General features: G+C 47.2%; 1 protein-coding gene across 1 annotated transcript in view; it reads right to left on the reverse strand.

Annotated features, from left to right (window-relative positions):
- Nucleotides 1-1,011: 1,011 nt before the first annotated feature.
- The window catches only part of LOC116944114 (cysteine-rich secretory protein LCCL domain-containing 1-like), a 51,976-nt gene continuing 30,897 nt past the window's right edge, over nt 1,012-22,090 (reverse strand). The window contains exons 8-15 of the mRNA XM_032957542.2: nt 21,612-21,672; nt 20,407-20,473; nt 18,004-18,134; nt 17,056-17,099; nt 16,175-16,247; nt 11,335-11,401; nt 9,072-9,205; nt 1,012-2,952 (exon numbers count right to left, since the gene is read on the reverse strand). Of these exons, the coding sequence (XP_032813433.2) occupies nt 2,901-2,952; nt 9,072-9,205; nt 11,335-11,401; nt 16,175-16,247; nt 17,056-17,099; nt 18,004-18,134; nt 20,407-20,473; nt 21,612-21,672 (629 nt within the window). The 3' untranslated portion in view covers nt 1,012-2,900. The remainder of the gene's footprint in view (nt 2,953-9,071; nt 9,206-11,334; nt 11,402-16,174; nt 16,248-17,055; nt 17,100-18,003; nt 18,135-20,406; nt 20,474-21,611; nt 21,673-22,090) is intronic.

Below are 22,090 nucleotides of genomic sequence, written 5' to 3' on the forward strand. Positions count from 1 at the left end.
ACTATAATGTAAAATGTACACTATACAATCATTAATGGTGTCTTCAACCTCGATACGTCATCACGATAAGCAATGATGGCCAAACTATCAAAAATAATGACGCACAGGCACACAGATGATGATTATTTTACCAATCAGCACAGGGCTGTATATGTTCTGGTCTATAAAGCTCTGCATGGTCTTGGACCAATGTACCTACGGGCCCGACTGATCTCTCACACGACTGGGGTTTGCACGCCACGCTCTTCAGGGCAGGTCCTACGACAATCCCAGCCTCGGCTCTTGCGCTCGACGCTGGGTGGGGTCTGACCTTCTCGAGTGTTGCCCCAAGGATCTGGAATGCCTTGCCGGCAGTGATCCGGCACCCTGCGAGCCTCGGTGTGTTTAGGAGGGAGTGGAGAACTCACTATTTTCTCATGGCTTTTACTTAAACATTATTTCTCTATGGCTCTTACTTCAACATAATTTTATTGTTTTTGCATTTTATTTTAGTGTACAATGTTTTGATACCCCCTGGAGTGAAGGTGATATTACATTAAACATAAATACGATTTATATAGCCAGAAGCAATATCATCACTTAAAAATAAACTGCAACATATCAAGATGAAATAAGCTGTGAAGACACAGCAATTTTTATCTGAAAGCATTCATCACGAGGGTGATTGGCGGTCTCCTAGAATGGTAATTGGCCACTGTTTTACAGACTAGTAGGCTTTCGCGACCAATATCTAAAATAGAGGTTTTTGGGTGAGATCACGTAAACATGGATGTGTCATTAAACCCGCCACCACCTGACACAACCAATCAGTAAGGTTTGTCACGTAAAAAAACATGACAATTCCAGTACCGTGACGTTTCGCAAGTAATTACAACCAGCATCATCAGGCGGCAGCCAGAGTTGTTATAAGAGTTGCTTATTGCTTGCAAATAACCCCATCACTGACGTGATCTTTAGCACCCTAACGTTGCCATTGATGGGATCAGTGATACAACCACAAAACACTTTCCATTTCTTTTTCAATTTTAAAATTTGCATTCCTTTATTTTTCAAAAATATCATTAATATACATGCACGGTTTGTTAAATCCAATGGTTTACTTGAGACAGATGCTTACCAGTAAATCAAATGTCGTGGAGGTCCACGGTTTATATATTACAAACTTACAACAGAAACAAACAAAAAACATTCGGGTGGAGAAATGTTGTCTGACGATGTAACTGTACACTCGACAAAAGTTCTACGCTAAAAACTAAGCGAAAGCCAAGTCAAATACGTCTTGAGCATTCATCACAATAGCAGGAATATTGCATTAAAGAGCTTAACCCAGCACAGCTGTAAGTGATATAGTCATGTACATTCTGTTCCAGCATAAATATGATTCACTCGCGTGCATAAAGTATAAAATACAAAGTATAAAACACGTCGCTTGTTAAGCTCATGCTACCAACAACGTAATTTAAAACACAACCACTGTACAGTCAATCCAACGTGGGCACTTTAAATATAATTTTACAAAATGTTTCTAAAAAGGTACTCGGACCATGATAATGTATTATCATTTTACAGGGTGTCTTAAAAAAAATACCTTTGAACAAGGCAAGGCAAGCCATGGCATCAAAAAAAGGACAACACGTGTATATTCTGCAGGCTGTTTTACAAGCAGATGTTGCTTTGGGAACATTTAAAACCTAATGTTTACATAAAAAAAAAGCTGCTTTAGAATGCTGCACGCAACAGGCTCGCTCCGATCCAGGCTCTTCCAACTCTGGCCATCCATAACATTTGGACCCAGTCCGTGATGCGCGGAAGTGCGGGGTCGCGGGGGGGGGACAGCAGAGCCTCGTGTAGCGCAAAGCGGCACAGGCGACACACGCGCTGCGGCCATCGTGGTTGAATCCGAACACCGACGGGGGCCTCGGACAATAGACGGGAAATGTCGGGCAAGGGGTGTGCCACACCGATTACCGTGCACAGAAAGGAACTGCGCTTACCACCGTGGTGCTACCAACCGTTCGGGCCACGAGCGTCGGTAAAAAAAAAACTGGCCGGTCAAACGTGGGGTTCGTACGGGAGCGGTCAACACAAACCTTGCATGAGAATCAACACGCAGGGCTTCAAAAATACGCGGCAGCTAGACGTCACCACCAGGGCTATTCGACCGTGGAATTTAATAGCGTGATTAAATATTATGGCCGGATAGCCCGATGGCAAAATTAAAAGCGTTTAAATACAAACAAATGAAGTTTGACACTCAGATGTCCCTGTGTAGCTTGACGGTAAACCATATTGCAGCAAGACCACAGGGTTCGTGGTGGGAAGAGAAGAGCATTCTATTAAATGAGTTCATGAATGTTAAGGGTATTTTGTCAACAACGCTGTTCGTGTGCTGGACCACAGGTGAATGCGTGCTTGACTGTAGAGCCATGTGGCTTGGTAGCCATGTGGTTGAGTGGTTGTGCGTGTGGCTGTATGACTGGGTGCTTGTGTAGCTATGTGATTCGGTGACTGTACGGTTGTGTCTGTTTGGTTTAAATGAGTCGGTAGGTGGTTGTATAGCTATGCAGTTTGATATATCTATGGCTAAATTGCTGTGTGTGTGTGTGACGAGGTGGTTGTGTATCTACACGGTTTGTTATCTGTGTGGCTATGTGTCCGTGTGGCTGAATGATTGCTGTTGTGTAGCTAGGTAGTTTGGTAGCTGTATGGCTGGGTAGCTATATTGTTGTGTGGCTGGGTAAATGTGTGGCAGGATGGCTGTGCAGGTGTGTGACAGGGGCCCGCTCTCTGGCTTGACGTGGAGGCCCCGGGTCACATGATACTTTAGGCGCTCTCTTCGTCGTACCCTCAGCGGTCTGGAGGCCAGCCGATGATTTGGAATTGCACCTCCCGCTGAGCTCTCATCCGACCACAAATAGACGGAATGCCTTGCCTCCCGCAGGGTTCCGTGTCCTGAAATGGAAGGACACGTGGAAACGAGTCGATGTCATGTACAGAGTTTATCTCCCTTCCCCAGGGAACGATCGCTCTTTAGGTCGGCAATGAGTTATGGTTGCGTGGCTTGGTAGTACAAAATCTTAATAATAATCCCTCAAACCCAACACATTATAAAGTGCAAACAATTTGACACTTATTTTCGAGACAATTTCAGGCTGTGCAGGAAAATTGATTTATGGTGTTTAATAAACATGCATCCACGTTGCAATCGTAAACTATTGTCATAAACTTGTTGTAGATTCACTTTCTGGGTTAGTTATTAACTTGTTAATGTACTCAATAATCAATCTACATACTCTTTCATTTTTTACAAACTTATTGATTAATTTATTTTATTCGTTTTTAGATGTTTTTGGCAAAACTACTTATTTTATGCTTGTCTATTCATGTTCATATCCAACTGATTGGTGCAGTGGCTTGAGTCTCTAACTTGCAATCTTAAGATTGCAAGTTCAATTCCAGAAGGTGGCCAACTCAGCCTATCATTGCTCGCCCTCCCATGTCGACCATGGGGGTTGTTTGACCATACTTCACCACCCTGATCAGTGCAGGTTGGTGAAGGAGGGGCTCAGAGGGAACAAGACCGGTTCGGATATCACTCGCCACTGATGTTAACCCATGCCCGGGAATCAAACTTAGGTTGCTGGGCTCATCGTACAAAGGGCTAACCACTGCGCCACAGCTCCACCCATCATCACTCCTGGTGAGTATCACATTGTGGAAAGTCCATATAAATCGACCTCATAATTCTGGCGAATTGCCCGATGATGCTGGATGTAATTACCAGCGAAACGTCGTACTCAAACTGTAAATGTTGTGGATTCACTCTTCAACACACCGGTGGGCTAAAGTAGTGAACTAATTGTCTTTTGTCAACGTGACACTTTTTGCTGATTGGCCGTGTCGGGTGGTGGAGGGTTACGACACATTTATAAATAACGCGGTCTAACCCAAAAACCTTTATTATGAATAATATTGGTCGCGAAAGCCTACGTGTTAAACTGATAAATCGACCTATGTGGGGAACAGCCTTTGCCATTGAAATGTGGAGTTTCCACCACTAGCTGAGGGCCATGAGTAGAGATGAGTGCCGCCCTATGGTCATTAAAAAAAAAATATATGGCGCTGTCTTCGTTTGGCATCACACACGCATTCAGCCTTCGAGCCCTCGTGATGGCTAACCACGATTTCTGAATATTTCCACACAGATATCGCATTGCAAGAGAGTCACGCCCCGCCCAGCCTGGACCCCTAGACCGGGGGCTTTCCTTCATCAACCCCTCCTGCTGTGACAGAGTAAACACATCTCTGGTGTTTGGGCCACGTTTAAGAGCTTTTGGTTCTGAATATTGATCTTGCTGTGCTCTTCAGAGGATGGTGTAGATCAGGGGTCGGGAACCTTTTTGACTAAGAGAGCCATGAAAGCAAAAAATTTGGAAATTTATTTCAGTGAGAGCCATATAATATATTTTAAAAGTGAATTCAACTAAATGTCAGTATAATAAGCCTCTGAATTTATTCTTTTAAATAATGTTGTTATAACACTCACCATTAATGCGACTTCTGGTGCTGCATGGATTTGCTGATGTCTTTGTAGTCGGGTTGGTACTTGATGAGGTTAAGCTTCATGCAAGCGTTGAGGCTTTCATCCGTTAAACGTGATCGTAGGTTGGACTTGATGTTTTTAAGATGTGAGAATGACTGCTCACATGCATACGTAGATCCAAACATGGTCAATACAGCAATACTCACACGCTGCAGTGTGTGGTATGTGACAGGAAGCGCGTTCCAAGTTTTGAGAATCAGCTGGTCTTCGGGTTGGAGTTTTTTCATTTCTGTCCACATGTGCTTGCTCGCCAACTCCGCTTTCTGTCGTGTGATTCTTTCCAAATCTTCATTCAGTGACTTGAACTTATTCACCCACATGTCTGAGGCCTTCAGGTCAGCCACTTCTGCTTCAAAATCTCTGACGGAGACACCAGGGATGTAATTCAGGTCGGCTGTGTTCAGTGAACACTCGTTTGGATGGGTGATGGACTTAAAAAGACGAGTGTGCTCACGAAATTCTCCAAAGCATGCTTTGAAGGACTGTAGGAGACTGGATGTGCAGCCAGCTAGCTGGTGGAGATCAAGGTTTTGAATGGGCTCACTTGCTGTGCATGCATCTTTAAATTGGCTCAGTTTTTCAAAATGTAGTAAACGACCTGTTTCAAGATCCGTGATGAAAAGCTCCAGCTTGTTTTCAAAAGCAAATACAGCTTGTTGAAGGGATAACACTGTATTTCCAATGCCTTGCATTTTCACGTTGAGCTGGTTCAGATGTTCAGTCAGATCTACGAGATAGTAAAACTTGAGGAGCCACTCGGTGTCGGCTAGCTCAGGATGCCCGACGCCTTTCATTTCAAGGAAAGTCCGGATTTCGTTCAGGCAAGCCGCAAAACGGCTAAGCACCTTCCCTCTTGACAACCAACGCACATTGCTGTGCAAAAGCAGACCAGGATAGTTATTTACAACTTCATCCAGCAGTGTTTTAAACTGGCGATCATTTAAGGCTCGGGCAACAATAAAGTTGATCACACGAATGACCAGCGACATCACTTCGCCAAACTGCCTGTCACACATCTGAGCACAAAGTGCCTCCTGGTGTATAATGCAATGGAAACTTAGGATGGGTCTATTTTCATGTTCACGGAGAAGCGCCACAAATCCTTTGTTTTTCCCCACCATACACGGAGCACCATCAGTACACACTGAGAGAAGTTTATCCATAGGTAGACTTTTTTCTTGAGCAAACTCCATGAAAGACTTGAATAAATCCTCACCTCTTGTGGACCCTTTTAATGGCAGAACAGCAAGACTTTCTTCGCGCAGTGTGTCACCAACAGCATATCTTGCAATCACGCTGAACTGCGACAAATGGCTCACGTCTGTTGACTCATCCAAAGCCAGAGAAAAGAACGGCGCTGCATTTATGTCCTTCACTTGCGTTTCCTCCACTTTGTTTGCCATCACGATGGTACGATCATGAACAGTTCTTGCCGACAGAGGCATGTCTTGTATCCGTTTGATTATCTTGTCTTTGTTCGGAAGATCATCAAAAAGTTCATTGGCTACATCCAGCATGAACGTTTTAGCATACTCGCCATCTGTGAATGGTTTTCCGTTCCTCACTATTGCTAAAGAACCAGCAAAGCTAGCCGAATTATAGTCACCTTGCCGGGTCCATACGCGGAGTTGCTGCTGGCTAGCTTGCACCCTGCTCAGAAGCTCTTGGCACGCTTTCTTTCTGCTGTCTCCCGCAGGGTATTTTGATGCAAAGGCGCGTGTCGAAGTGCCGCTTTACATTCGACCGTTTCAACGATGTAATTTTGTCATTGCAAATTAGACACACCGCAGAACCCGCTCTCTCCACAAAGGCGAATTCTTCGGTCCATTCGTCCTGAAATGTACGATACTCGTCGTCTTTTTTTCTTTTCGCCATCTTCTTCGTCGAAGGGTTAGCTTTGAGCTAATGACCGAGCAGACACAGTCTCAGACTGATTCAAAAGGGGGCGTTTACCTGTTTTACCCAGCAACGGCAAACGTAGGCCAGTATCATCCAATTAAAATAATGGACAATTGCTCCTGCAGCCCTGAACAGGACATGCGCAGTGAAAAATCGATGGATGGATTAAAACAAGTGAGAATATTTTGTTTTATCTGCGAGCCATATGCAATCATCAAAAGAGCCACATCTGGCTCGCGAGCCATAGGTTCCCGACCCCTGGTGTAGATAAACTTTGTGGGCTGCATACGTCAGTTTACCGCACAGAGGGTGCGTGCTTCACCTAGCGCCCCGTTGCAGGACTCCAGCACGACAATCGAGGACATATGCAGCACAGGGCAACTTGGTGTAAACACTACGCGCGCGGTGGGGGAGGCTGGGTGGTGTCTGCACAGTCTAATGTGCCCAATCAAGGCATTGCTTGGCTGAGACTCCAAGTCACTGTCTGTTGATTATTGACCATTGTTTGTGCATTGGGGATTCTGCCATGGTGCACTGGTCACCGTGCCGAACTTCCAAGACAGAGGTCGCCGGCTCCGCTAGAGTGGCATTTGAAAGGACGGTGCAAGAGAATGTTAAATCCGCTGCCACCTCTGTCCAACTCATTGGTGCACATGGGCACGCAGCAGTTAGTCGATCGGCAGGTCGCGTGTGGTGGGGTAAAGTGTGGGTACTCCCACCTATTTCAAGGTGTAGGGCCCGCGTGGCGGAGTAGGCCTCGAGCTGCCTCTAGTGGAGCCTCGTCTGCCTGCAGTGCCGTGGCAACCCGAGGGCTGCCCCGTTCACACTTCCACCTTTTGTGCATCGAGGTGCCAGGCAGTGAGATTCATTTCCCTTTTCAAAAACAACCTTGGAGGAGCGCAGTTATGTAGCCAAAGAGTAAAACATTGTTTCCCACGCAAACAGGTGTAGAGTGGTGCCCGTCTCGATTTACAGTCCGAAACCATTGGTGGAAATTCCATGTCCCCATAGCGGGGATGAGTGCCTTCATAGGAAAACCACTGCTGACTTCCCATATAGTGACATTTACACTGCCATCAAGTGACATTTATAACGTGAAACTAATTTTTGTTCGATTTGAAGTGCTGCACTGAGAGAGATGAACTTGGTACGTTCCGACTGGCTGTGTGGGCAAGTGTCCTACTTTCCTGAGCATCTGCTTTAGAGCAAGTGAAACGACATGGTACGTTAATTCCGAATTGAAAATAACAACCGGCTGTGGGAATAAAGCCTTAGTAGACTCAATTCAAACTGGCTTGCTTGTAAACAGAGCATGCTAGCCACTGGGCTATGCTAGCCACTGTTTAACATTCACACTCTTCTGTGTGATATTGGACTCTAGTTTGAAATGTCACTGCCGCATTTGCCACTCCCTGAAAACAAAACTGCTCTTTAATACAAACGAGTTTCAAGTTAAGCTACTTTTTAAATGGTCAAATGAATGGATTACTGTAATGCCTGTAAAGCATGGTAGGTCTTCTGTTTAACTTTACTAATAAAGTACATTCATCAACTTTTCCTTGAACGTTGCACACAATTGCCACATTTCACTAACATGTATAAAGCCGACAAGGCTTTCCTGCAATTAAGCCGTATGAAGCGCTGAGGAACTCCACTCCTTAATTTTTTTTAAATGTAGCACCGTTTTGGATTTCATATTCATAAACAAAGTCAAAAAGTCAAAAGATCAACGTGCATTCCTGCTCCAATGAGGTTTGGGCACAGCTCAACGCCCTCGGCTTTGCTGAACCAGTGGTGGAAATTCCACATTCCTTTCGCAGAGAGGTGTCTCAGCCACTGCTGAATTTCCCAAAAGTGGTAATAATTTTATTGACCCCCAGGGGTACGATGTACAGAGTCGAATGCCAACTTGAATTAGATTTTCTGCTTGTGAGTCCGGCGATCTAAGCACAGCATAACTTTACCATATTCATGTTAGTAAGAATACAATAGTGCCCTTATTTACCCCGGAAAGCCTAACCGAGTCTCGAGTATTTTTCCCAACGGTCATATGAGCGGAAAACCTCCACACTGCCATCTCCTGGCCACCTTGCAGCCCCTTGTTTTACAACACTTGGCAAGCCTAGGCTATCACCCATCCAAGCTCAACCAAAATTAAAAATGCATTTCTTTATAACTGCTTTTATGTTTGATTGACCTTTCCCCAGAACCTCTGATTAGCACGGTTAGCTACGTACGGGTGCCAATGAAGTTCAACGTATGTACATACCACAATGCTTAACTTCTGAGATCCCCCGAAATCGAGCAAATTGGGGTGATTTGACCGGGGCTTAATTTCACCTGGGGTCTGTCCTGGTTGGTGACATTGGAAAATATTTTTGCACCCAGTCTACCACATCCAGAACATCTCTTCGTTACGGCTGCGGCTACCAGTTACTTGCCTGCTCCAGTCCATCAGCGATCCGAAAAAAACACATTCGATGAGAAATTGCTTTCTGGATTTTATCGTGGTCTGAACTAAAATGTCCACACCACCGGTGTCACCCGCCCACGTGCCCACCCCACATACCTCTTGGAGAGGATGCCGTTCTGGTGGGTGCTGCCGTAGTGATTCTTCTTATCGACGGGCATCACGTCCACGTAGCCGCCCTGCGCGTTGGTGATGACCCCGGCGTGGATGGCCGCTCGGCAAATGCTTGAATTCTGTGAAGATGTATATATTTTTATTCGTGTTGCAACACTCACTCAAGAGCTCGGATTAATCACGGGTTCCTCAAACCAGAAATTGAGCACAACATCGCAGCCGTGCCAGCTTGTTACTCTGATATGGTTAGTAGCTGGGTCTGAAAAAAATCCCCTTTCATGATTCTATGAATTGTGACAATTTGAGTTATATGTATGTACGTTGAACTTCTTTAGCGCAGTACATAGCCAACCGTGCTAATCGGAGGTGCGGGGAAAGGAGATCAAATAAAAAAAAATATATTTGTAGTGGCTACAGAGGTGATGTGACCAATATTACGTTGCATGCAATATATTTAACAGCATGCATCAAATCCCACGCTGTGGCAGCCAATGGGTTATTTGACCATATTTCACTACGCTGGTAACTGGATGGGTAAAGGCAAGCGGGTGGGGCCAGAACTGGTTCTAATAATCACTCGTTGAATTAGCTGTGCCCGGGAATCCAAATCCGGCCATGAAGTTCGTACGCACGATTCTATGTGTGACATAGGTGTTATACTCGGTTTTAATCGATTAGTTTTAGGCATCGTTATACCCCTATTCTTATACTGCTAAGCCACCAGATCACCTCATTTTTCCTCCCCGGTTAAAGCCATACCTGGCCACAACAAGGCAAACCGAGCAATCACATGGCCTTCATGCAGTGGTGAAAGTGGCACAACAGAGAGCTGAGGCTTATACCAAAAGGCTTGCTGCTGCTGCTGCACAGTCATTCAAGGCTTTTGCCCTCGCCCGGCCTTCAGCATTACGCGTAACTCTACCCCAGGCAGACTCGTGGAGAGATGTTTCCCAACAAAGGCAGCGGTGTATTAAAAAACTCACCCCATTTGAACAATCCCTTAATTGAACGTAAACAAATACTCGCGCGATAAGGCTCTTGGACTCGGGAAATAAGGGCTCAAACCCCCACACAGCACAAAACAGGCTCCTCATTCCAGCTGAGAAACAGGACCGTCCGTGCCGATAGCCCTCAGAATCACTTCCGTGCGTTTGTATTTTCATCCGAGCTGCATGACCCACAGGCCTTCTTCTGAGTATCGCCGCAGCCTCCCTTGGTGCTCGAGTTACGCTAATTACTGTAATGAGGGGGGAGGCATCGCCGCTGGCTTGGACAGGGCGGCCTTGCGATGGCGGTACGCCGCAGAAGCGTGCTTTCTTTCGGCGAGCCACGGAAAAGCGGAGAAATCGCAAGGGGCCTCATTAAGCCAGGCTGCACGGGGCACACAACGCTCCTCCTCCAGCAGCCACATTTCGCCAAGTTTGAGAGTCCTCCCGTAAACGTGTTTGTTGAGCTAAGTCAACAGTCGAGTCAACGTTTTCCTCTTTTCTCAAATAAGTTCCGGGCCAGTGATAATCTTCATTCGAGGCCCATAGCCAGTGGTCGAAATCCATTATTGCTTCTGTATCAAAAGTACAGAAAACGGCTATTATCATTCACCACAAACTTTGCTTTTGTGACCAGGACAAGTGATATTTTGAAATGTTCCTGTTTTCAATGAGAAAACGTGGTGTGCATTTGTGTCATTCCTTCACGTAAAGTCCTGGTCACAAAAGCAAAGTTTGTGGGGAATAATAATAGCCATGTTCTGTACTTTTGAGGCATAAACAATTAGAAAGTAACACTTACTACCCAGGAACAAAAATCGTGTTACATAGTGTTATTATCACCCTCGAGGCAAGTGTGCCCCTGAGTGCACAGTGGTACTCGTTTTATATAACTGGGAGAGGTTATTGGTTTGACTCCTCACCAGGAGCTGAACTCGCAAACCTCCCACTGTGAGCTGATCACTCTAACCACGCCGCAACTCCGGCGGCTGATTAAATGAACAGAGAAATAAAACATTTAACTTTTCATGGAGCGTGGACAACTGAGCTAGATGGTTGAGACCATAAGCCACAACTCAAGAATTAAGTTTAATCACAGGTGGCCGAAACCCACATTAAAATCCGTCTTCAGAGTCTACGGAACCCCGTCCATGCGAACTTCCCTCAGAATGTGAACTCCGGTGTTTTTATTCGTTGGCCCACGGCAGTTGACACCCCCTAAGGCTGGCGTCGAGTGCCCAGAGTGTCCGCGCGCGACTCACGTCAGCGTAGACCTTGGAGCCGTAGACGTCGCTATCCGCGTTCACGCAGCCGGGCCGGCAGTACATCCTGCCAGGCAGAAGGGGTCACGCACGGTCACCCTCTCGCGTGCCGTGCAGGCCAACATCATAGGCGCTCGCTAACAGCACTTGCCCCAACAGTCTGTTGAGGCTATAGATGGATATTTTTGTCCTTGTACTTGAATGTGGTGATTGTTTTTCTGAGCCACAATCATTAAATAAACTGCACAGCATGAGAGGCCTGAGGGCTAAATGGATTTGGTCCTCCAGCGCCCAGCCACTTCGTACATTGGGCAAAATACAGAAATGCGCACTATGCACTGAAATTAGCATTGTTAAAACATGTCTGTGGTTTTCTTGACCTAGGTCAAAGGTGATATAAATCGTACATAGTTCACCATGAATACCATACATTCGTGGTTCCTGTCCAAATGAGCTCTCTTGATGGCACAACAAAAAATTACTCAGGTATGTGCTGTCACTGACAAACGAAGTGTTTTTGTTTACATGCAACGATGGCTATATATATGTTTAAGGCGAACCAGGATTAAACAGTGAATTAAAGAGGCGAGCAAGAGAATTGGAAGAATCAGAAACAGAAGTGTGTTCCTGAGTGAGACTCGATGAGCCCCACAGCTCTTTGCCCAGAGTGACCTGGCCAGAAGACACGAGCAGCAGCCATAAGTGTCGTTATACATTGAGTTCGGAGTGTTTTCGCAAAACTTTATTTCGATAACGAATTAGCAACACCCTGAACATGCCTATAGAGGAAATCTTCCAATCAGTGCACATTACTTGAGAACCAGAATTAGAATATGTATTTATACTGGAGGAATCCAATGAGCTATACAATTATTTTTCTCAGATGTCAGGTTGAGACCATGGATTTGATACATTTGAAGTGACATGGAATGTGTCACCGTGGCGCGTAGCGCTGGTTGCTGGCACAGAAGGGGATCGGCAGTTGTAGTAGCCCTGTCTGCCAGCAGAATGTGATGAGCCGGAGAGAGGGACGTGAGGCAAGGGGGACGGAGGGGGTACGTGTGGTAAAGCCCGGGAACCTTCTAGTGGGTTCTAGAAGGGGGGCGTGGCCGAAGGCGGAGCTAAGCCACACTGGATGAATAAAAGGGGAACCCCAAGCGAGGGTTCGGGGCTGTTGTTGGAGTGGAACCGTCGTGCTGCTGGAGTCTTCGTCACCATCTTCACCTCCTCGGCGTTGTTGGTCAGGCAGCCTGTTAGTTGTCCTGACCATAGTGTAGTTATTCCTTGTACCTGTGTAGGCTATAATAAATATAGTGCCTCCTACTATTAGTGTATCTGAGTGACCTACTGCATTTGGTGTTAGAAGTGTTAAAGATTAAAAAAAAAATGTTAAATGATGTCAAAGTCGGCGAGGAAGAAGGCTCCTACTGTTGTGTCCTCGGGCGAAGTGATCCCCCAGACAGCCCCGGAATCCGGGACCCCGGAGACTGGTCCCGAAGAGGCGATCCCGGCGGAGCAGCGTGAGAGGGACGACGACTCCGTGCTGCCGCCGACCGGAGAAGGACGGCGTGCACGCAACGCACGCCTCGCGGACTTACTGTCCGCGGCGGTGGCGCTGGTTGCGCATCTTGAGGTGGACGACGACACCTTGGCGGCGTTCTATGCCATTCCCCCAGCGGACAGGGCGAAGCTGTCGCAAGCGTATGCCCAAATGGCGGAGATTTTCGATCCGCCATCCAATGTGCGCCAAAAGTTCGGGATGCGAAGACAGAGGGAGACCAAAACGCCCCTCGCGTTTCGCAGCGCGCTGCTGTCGCTGGCCCAAGCCGCATACCCAAAGATGGAGCAGGCGGGGCTGGACTCTCTGGTGCTGGAGAGGCTGTTGTCGCTGGCCCAGGAGATGAAGGTTTTTTTTGCCTGCCACGGAGGAAGACGACCTGACTTCATTCAAGAAAGCCTGATACATCCCGGCCCATTGTAACCTGCGACGGCTAGCCGAGGTGGCCGCCTGCGCAGGACTCTCGGGAAAAGAGGATGAACCGCTCAGGAGCCTCCTCAAGCCTGCGCTTCGCTCGCCTGGAGTCTGCGCGGGAGAGTTGACGCGGGACGGCGACGGGAGCGGGAACGACGGAGCGGGACCTCCCCTCCACTGTGGAGGGCCCCCGTAACTTGTTTTAAGAGCGGCCTGCGGGGCCACATCTCCAAGGGATGCCATGCTGACCCTGGACAGCGGCAATGTCCCTCGTGGTCCTCTGTGATGGGCTGCTGATGAGGTCGGACGAAGAGGTGCAGCGTTACTGCATTGTCGTGCCGACTGCTCCGCGGGGTAGAGTCACACGGGCTGTCCATGTGCGGTTGATGCACCTTGGGGTACAGAAAACCTTATCAACCCTAAAGCGTGACTTCTTTTGGCCCGGGATGTCGGAGGATGTCCATAATATGCTTAAGGGTTGTGTTGAGTGCACTTGCTGGAAGCCCCCGCCGAGACAGGCCCGGCTACCACTGCAGTCCATGGAGGTGCCCCGTGTTAACGAGCTCATTGCTCTCGACATCCGCGGACCATTTCCCACCACTCCGAGGGGAAACAAATTTTTGCTCGTTGGGGTGAAGTGCCTGTCCCGGTTGCCGGTGGCATGGCCTTTGCCAGATCAGTCGGCTGCGTCCATCACGGACGCATTCCTACATGGGTATGTTTTGGATAAGGGGGCCCCGGAACGTCTGCTTACGGACGAGGGTCAGAATTTTACTTCTAGATTATTAAAGGAGGTGTGCGACTCACTGGGTACTAAAAAGACCCGGACGTCGCCCTACCATCGCCAGATGGACGGGATGGTAGAGCACTTGCACAGGACTCTCACATCCATGCTGTGTCAACAGGTCAACGAGGCGCAGTTCGATTGGGATTTGCACGTTCCGGGTGTTCTCGCTGCATACAGAATGGCCCCTCATGCCTTAAACGGGTTCTCCCCCTTTTTCCTCATGTACGGGAGGGAAGGTGACCCCCCCATGGAGGCTCAGTTGAATATGGAGCCGGGCAAAAAGAAGGTCGCTGTGCCCATGCCCATGCACCTTACCCTCAAGCGACTGACGGAAGCACGGGAGGCTTCTCGGGGAAATTTGGACAAACGGCAACCCACCAATGAATGGCTTGTGGGGCTTCGGGGATCCAGAAACCCATGGAAACCTGGGGACAAGACATGGCTGCATTGCCCCCAGGTGCCTCTGGGCACGTCCGCTAAATTGCATAAGCCATGGCAGGGCCCGGTTGAGGTGATTGAGGTCAGGAGGCCACAGTGCATTTGAATCCATGTCGGTCGCAGACGTTGGTGTGTGCACCCGCCATGGCTGAAACCCTATTTCCCACCTTGCAAGGTCGTTTCATCCCTACTACCTGAAGGCCGGGTGTCTGATGTGTCTGACGAGCCCGGGCATACAGTCACGGAGGTTGCGCCTCAGCGGGATTCTATTCTTCCGCCCACAGGATCCCAGCGCCTGACACCCATGGAACCACCAGGGGTGCCGTCCACAGGCAGGCCAGGGAGAACGGAAGGACCACCACCCGCATCTTCTTCTTCTCGGGAGGGGCCGCGCACGTTTGGCCAATTACAAGTCATCCCTCGGGTCCCTAGGAAATCCATTCTTGTCCTGCCTGGGGGCCCGGCGATGAGAACCCATTCCAAAATTGTTCGGTTCAAATAACCCGCCCTTTCCCATTGTCCTATTTATTCCAACGCTGTCTGGCGGATAGTTGCAGAAGCGAGCCAGGCTGTGGCTGTTGGTCGAACTGAGGCCCTTCCTGTGCTCGTGCGCTGCGGCACGCTGACGGTCGTTGGGGGTTGTTATATTCCTGGGGGCCGGGTTTATTGCCGTGTGTTCGCGATTTTTTTTTAGTGTTCTGGTTATTTACTGTTCTTGTTATTTAGACTCACGAGTGGGATGACAGTTGCTATTGTTGTGTTCGTTGTCCCGCTATGTGAGGTATGGAGGTCAGCCAGGACGTCTGGTTTTTTTCACGGGGGGGGGGGGTCATGTAGTGACATCGAATGTTTCATTGTGGCGCATAGCACTGGTTGCTGGCACAGAAGCGGATTGACAGGTGTAGTAGCCCTGTCTGCCAGCAGGATGTGATGAGCCGGAGAGAGGGACGTGAGGCAAGGGGGACAGAGTGAGTACGTGTGGTAAAGCCCGGGAACCTTCTAGTGGGTTCTATAAGGGAGGCCTAGTGGGTTCTACAAGGGAGGCATGGCCGAAGGCGGAGCCAGGCCACACTGGATGAATAAAAGGGGAACCCCAAGCGAGGGTTCGGGGCTGTTGTTGGAGTGGAACCGTCGTGCTGCTGGAGTCTTCGTCACCATCTTCACCTCCTCGGCGTTGTTGGTCAGGCAGCCTGTTAGTTGTCCTGACCATAGTGTAGTTATTCCTTGTACCTGTGCATGCTATAATAAATATAGTGCCTCCTACGAGTAGTGTCTCTGAGTGACTCACTACACATTTACACTGACAAAAACATAACAGAAGCTGCAAAGAACAGAAAATGCATGATGGGAATTACAATGAGAGATAGGAAGACTAACAATTGGAACAGAGGGGAAACACATCAGAAACATGATGGCGACCGTTAGAAAACGCCGGTTTGGGCAGAGCACGTAGCTGGTATCATTCGCGACTGATGGACGAGACTGATGACAGGATGGCAGGCAGCCAAAGGAGGGAAATGCAGGAGCAAGATGGACGGTGGCATCAAGGGCTCATGAGGGATGGCAACAGTGTGGGGAGGCCTTCATCATGCAGTGGATAGAACATGGCTGTTGATGTGGCGATGGGAATAGGGAAGGCTTACCGTGGGCAGTGTGGGGAGGATTTCTTGTAAGGGCAGAGTTGAGCCACGGTGGCCGAACAATCTACGGATTTTACTGCACGCAACACGAGAGTGATAAGAACAACCACGCAACAGCTGTGAACTGCTGACCTATCGCCTCTGTAAAACATCACGGTATATATAATGAACGACAACCAATAAAATACAATGAGCAGTATGATGGTTGCTATATTGTCCTGGAAGTCATGTGATTGGCAAATAAAATATGATACGAAGGGCGATGGAAAAGTCCGTGGCTTCAGATAGACGGAGTGGTGCTACGATAAAGGGTGAATGTTCAGCTGGAATTTCATTAATTTTAAAGATTAACAACTTTAGTCGCAGTTGATTAACTCCGTCATTTTTTACAAGTGTTTGAAATATTCTTGTTGCTGTACCGACTGACAACTGTAGACTCATTAAATATGCAAAAGGATATGGAGAAAACCAGAAAATTATGAGAAAACCAGAGTAATCTGGTGAAAACCCCGTATTCGCCAGAGCTGGCTCCTAAAGACTGCGGCAACGCCTCCACAGTTAGAGAATCACGTGCAGGGAAACATGTATCCCATTGACAGCGATGCAATGTGTGCTTTGAAAGAGTGGTATGAAGGGCAAGACAAATAGTTATTCTGGACGGGGATTAAATCCTTGCAACAGCTGTGAATCAAGTGCATTGTGCTTGGGCACAGAAAAAATAACAGATTCTTCGCTTTCTTTGTCAGGCCACACACCTTTCCATCACCCTTGATATGAAACATGCACATATGCCGACCTATTTGACCTTGTTAGGGGTCATTTTGCTACCACGTCACATCTGCTCACATTGGATTGATGTACGATCAGCCGAGCTACGGTCTTACCGGAGACTGCGGAAAAGGAGAATGCGTTCGAAGCCTTGTGTTTGCTGGAAAGAGAAAAAAAAACACATTTTAAAGTCACGTTTTGCTTTTGCAATACCCACTTTGTGAATCCGGTCTCAGGTCCCTCTGCTAAAATAAACTGAGCTGTCACTAATACAAAAATACAAGTTATCAACATTGTAATGTATCATGCGGTTGCATTTACACATAAAATAGAAGACCAGATTGCATTATACTTATTCTTTGTTCATTATATGCATTGAAAATTTAGCAAGAATAATAGCATTCTTGACATTGAAGCAGGGAGGTAAAGAAGTGCTGCTGCTAGAATGACCCACAAACAGTAGGGGCCTGAGGGAAATTCCTGGAAGATGACGCCGCAGAACCATTTCTGAAGCCACTTCAAGTGGGTCTCTCTCACAAGACAGCGCTCCTTCACGATTGCAATGAGTGCGTGCCACGTGTCAGTCTTCTGGTACATCGGTAGACTTTAGCTTTCAGAGATGGGCCATGCCGAATTAAGTCAAAAGTCAAATGAATGAGTAACCGTGATGTTTTGCAATGCAGTCGTTGATCATCCGGCTGAGACAAACTCTGTACGTAGTAATCTCACATCGCCGCGACTTGTGAGATCAGTCTATCGGTCAAAGAAGAATAGTCCAATCCTGGATGTGCACGTATCTGTGCTGATAATATTTATTAAGCCGATTTAAACTCATGCGGCTGAGACGTGGATTCGAACCCAAGTTCTCAGAGGTTGTTAACATGATGTGTTTATGTTGAACTTCTTTTGCACCATACGTATCCAACCATGCTAATCGATGCTATGACACTGCCAACATGAGTTCCTTTTGAGACATCTGGCCACATACCCTCCGCAGGCCCAACACTCAAACTCACCCTCACGCTCACCCTCATGCTCACCCTCACGCTCACCCTCACCCCCACCTGAGCGCCTGCACGCCGTTGCGCTGGGACTTGATGAAGAAGGGCTTGCGGCCCTGGCGTGTGATGTCCACCCAGCCGCCCTCATCGTCCAGGATTCCATAGTGCAGTGCCGCTCGACAGATGCTTGAGCTCTGCGAGGGCCATTTCAAGCACAAAGAAAATCGCTCACTGAGGTGTCGGCATTGCAAACAGAATCGGCATCAGAATCTTTGTTTATTCTGGAGGAATCCAATGAGCTATGAAGCTCTTTTTCACAGATGTCCAGTAGGGGCGGGTCAGAAAGTTAAAACAACAACACTACCATAAAAAAGCGTATAGCAGTGCAAAGTATAGGATAGGTAAGAAAATCACTCAAATAAATAAATAAGCTGGCACTTAAGCTATTTTTATTTTACCAGGTAGAGCCTACTGAGCTATATCGTTATTTTTCAGAAGCGACCTGGCCACGTGATGAGCTCAACAAAGTGGCTTATCACGTGGAAATTGATCACAGCCAAATACTCTAAACACATGTTGATTCTAAGTGTGGAGGGAAAAACCAGAGGACCCATAGAAAAATCCATGCGAGCACGGGAGAACATGCAAACTCCAAATACACAGGTGTCAGAGTCCAGATATAACTTCACGACCTCTTGCATACCAGGCGAGGAAATTAACATCTCGCCATTGCGAGATGTTAAGTGGTACTCATTTAGTTGACCCTTGAGGGGACATAATGGGCTGAGTCAACTTTCGACCGGGATTTGAATTACAACCCTCCGACTGTGAGACGAGGCCTCTAACCACAGCATCACCCAGCCAGATCGTCGGGTAAACAAGCACGATATTATCATAGTCCAGAATTTAATACTATCCCACTGTGAATGAAATCAATTGCTCAACAGTGTTTTCCTGGTCAGCCCGAGAGTCCATTTCTGCAGCGGACTTCTATTAATGCATTACGGAGGGCGGCGGTTGTAGCAATGAAAGGAAAACTGTGCCCGAGATATAAATAGTGGGATCGTGGTGCTGCCAAACACATGATTTCATCTACAAACGTTATAGGAAAACTGTGTCGTCATCTCAGCCCGTCCAAATGCCATCGACAGCAGTCGCCTCACTTCCAACTTTGCGAACTTTCCTTTGTGCTCGCCACGTGTTAAAGAGTCTGGGGCCAAGCAATAAATGGAGCAGCCTCCCCGCTAGGCTGGTGTCTGTGTTGGAGGATCGCCACCTTTCATCATTGCCTAAATTATGTATATATAGGGTATAACCAAGGCATGAAGAGACATCAATGATGAAAACGTAATGGATTCCAAAAGCCTGACATTGTTTTGGAGGAAACTAATCCTAAAATAGACGGCATAGAATTACTAAAAGCATCTCTTCAATCGGCATCTTTAACTTCATTCACATGACAGTTCTTCTTCGCCTCTGGAGATGGTGGTTTTCTGTGTCTATCATCCTATACATACTGTATAAGTACTGTACTGTACATGTCTGGCCGGGAGCCATTTTGTGGCGCCATCTGCTACGCGGTTGATGTTACAGATCCCCTGACGGAATTCGCAAGACTAGGCCATTGTGTGCCAGTGGCAGGGTCTAAATTTGCCAAATTCTAAAATTACTGGCAAAATCCTCTACTTGGATTAGGCACAGCAATCAGTGCCCTCTACTAGCAGACTAAAACCTTAATAAAGATGGTCACTGCATCGCGTGCTTTCAGGTGCACTTCTGCGGCCGTTTGGAACACTCTTCCGATGAGCCACTGGAGCTATGCAATTTAAATCTATATTGAAAACTCAATTGTTTAGAACTGATAGGTGTGTTTAGTTTCTGACCAGATCATTACGTGGCCTAGCTCACGTACTATTGTTTGATAAATATGCATTGTTACACAGCACTGTGTAACAATGCACTTCTGATTCATGTACCTCTAATTAGCACGGTTGGCTACATACGGTGTGAAAGAAGTTCAACATATATATACACATAGGTCACTCTCGAAAATTACAATATCCTGGTCTCTTGAGTTATCATCTGGTTAAACAAATACACTTAAATGTACAGACACTCATATGCTTCGTGCTTCTCAACCAAACTTTTCTGTCTTGAGCGGTAATCCTAACGTTCATCAGTGTCTTATGCAAAACTACAATCTCAAATGCTTTGTTGTGTTATTTTTTGACGGTTCTGAGCCTGAGCCATGTGGATTTTTCGTTTTAATTAGGCCCCTGCTTGACAACGCTGTCAGCCACGGCTAACAAATCGAACTACAAATTATATAAACACTCATACCACGTAATGCACTTGCCTCTTGTTAAAACAAAAAAAAAGCACTGAGGGCATTGGGGCAGCTCAGCTGGAGGCAACGTTGACTTTCGCTGCCAACGGCTGGAAACGTGCACCAGGCGCACTACTTACCACCTCGTAAAACAGGGTCCCAAACACCTTGCCGCTGCCTTGCAGGCAGCTTGGAGGGCATTCGTACCTGGCAACAGAAAGGCAAAAATCCACCACAGTTTCTGGTGAACGCCTTTCAAGGTCACTCGGTGCCCATTCGATAAACACGAGGGGAGGGGGGTGGGTGGGGGAAATTCACACGAATGACTATTTCCATCTGTATCATCCACATCTTGGTGTACCAGGATCTTTCACATCAGTGTTCCAAAGTGCCTTTATATGTGAGCTGATTATGGCCTTTTTTAACGTGCTTTTAAATATCCTTTCGAATCCATCCTTATTCATGAGAATACTTTTCAACGTAGTTGACTTTCAAATTCTTCGATTAAAAGAGCTTGTGTCAAGAAGGCTGCGAAAACGCTTGTGTGGACTACAACTCCGCAGTCGAGACGTGCTGGGGAAAAGCCTTGAACATCTGACGCGGCTCCTCCTGTATATGTGTATGTATGTTGAAGTTTTTTCGCACTGTACGTAGCCAACCGTGCTAAATGAGGTGCATTATTGGCAGTTGATGTATTATTAACTGTTAAATTCATGTATTTACGTCTCGCTTGTATATGGCAATATGTTCAGGAGCTGAATGCCAATGTCAAGAATTGCTCACTACGAGAGAGGGCTTTAGGAGGGAGTTGTTGGAGTTTCACTCCTCCGTTGAAGGAGCGCAGACTTCAGTGGCTTACCATGTGGTCCACTGGTTTGGATTGCATGGCCACAGTCGCAGCATTGTGGCTTGTCTTTAATTAAAAAAAATATGAAAGAGATGTGCGCATTGGCCTGTTGATGTTCTGATGCGGTTGAATCAGAATGAAAAAGAGTATTTATACTGGAGGAATCTGATGAGCTATACCGTTTTTTTCCCACAGATGTCCAGTAGGGGCGAGTCAGTTATGTTACAACAATAAACAATACAAAAACACGATAGGAGTACGAGTCATTTGAAAGTTCTGCAAATCACAAAAAAAATATATACACGTAACACTAAACTATTTTATTTTACCAGGTAAAGCCCACCCGGTGTCTTGCAGTGTGCGACGGTGACGAAGCACTTTGGCCTTTGGTTGTGACGCACGGTCAAACGTGTGAGTCAGAGTGACCCCACGAAGCAGAAGGGGCCGCGAGGAGCTCTGCGCGTACGCGACGCTCGCCCTGCCATCGGTGGCACTCACCGGTTGCACGTGCTGCCCTTGCACTTGTCGCGGAACTTGGTGTCGCAGCTCACGAGCTGGGCTGCACGAGACACGGGGGGTCGTGCGGTGTTAATGAGCAGCTTCACCTTTACCCCTCCACCCGTTCCAGCTCAACATCGGCGTTAGCTTTCAATCAGTCGCAACGTGAAACTGTTTATTGCCACCGATGTGTTAAGCATCTTCAGGAAAAGACAAAGCCAATGTGTCTGCTGCTTAAAGGCCACACTGAGCAAAGATGATTTCCAGGGCTGGTCCCTGAGCAGCAGTGGAAATTACAGATTCCCATCGTGGGGCCACATTTGCGACTTCCCACAAAATGCTCCTCACATGATCAGTCCCAGAAGGATGATTGGTCTTGTTGACCCCTGACTGTGATATTAACTCACGGTTACAATCAAAGCTATTTACCAACGCTGGTATCATATATAATGTCATTACACCAGGCAATATTATAATAT

The sequence above is a fragment of the Petromyzon marinus genome, chromosome 20, assembly GCF_048934315.1.
Source record: "Petromyzon marinus isolate PM22_M1 ecotype Great Lakes invasive population chromosome 20, UKy_Petmar_22M1.pri1.0, whole genome shotgun sequence".
Taxonomy (NCBI): domain Eukaryota; kingdom Metazoa; phylum Chordata; class Hyperoartia; order Petromyzontiformes; family Petromyzontidae; genus Petromyzon; species Petromyzon marinus.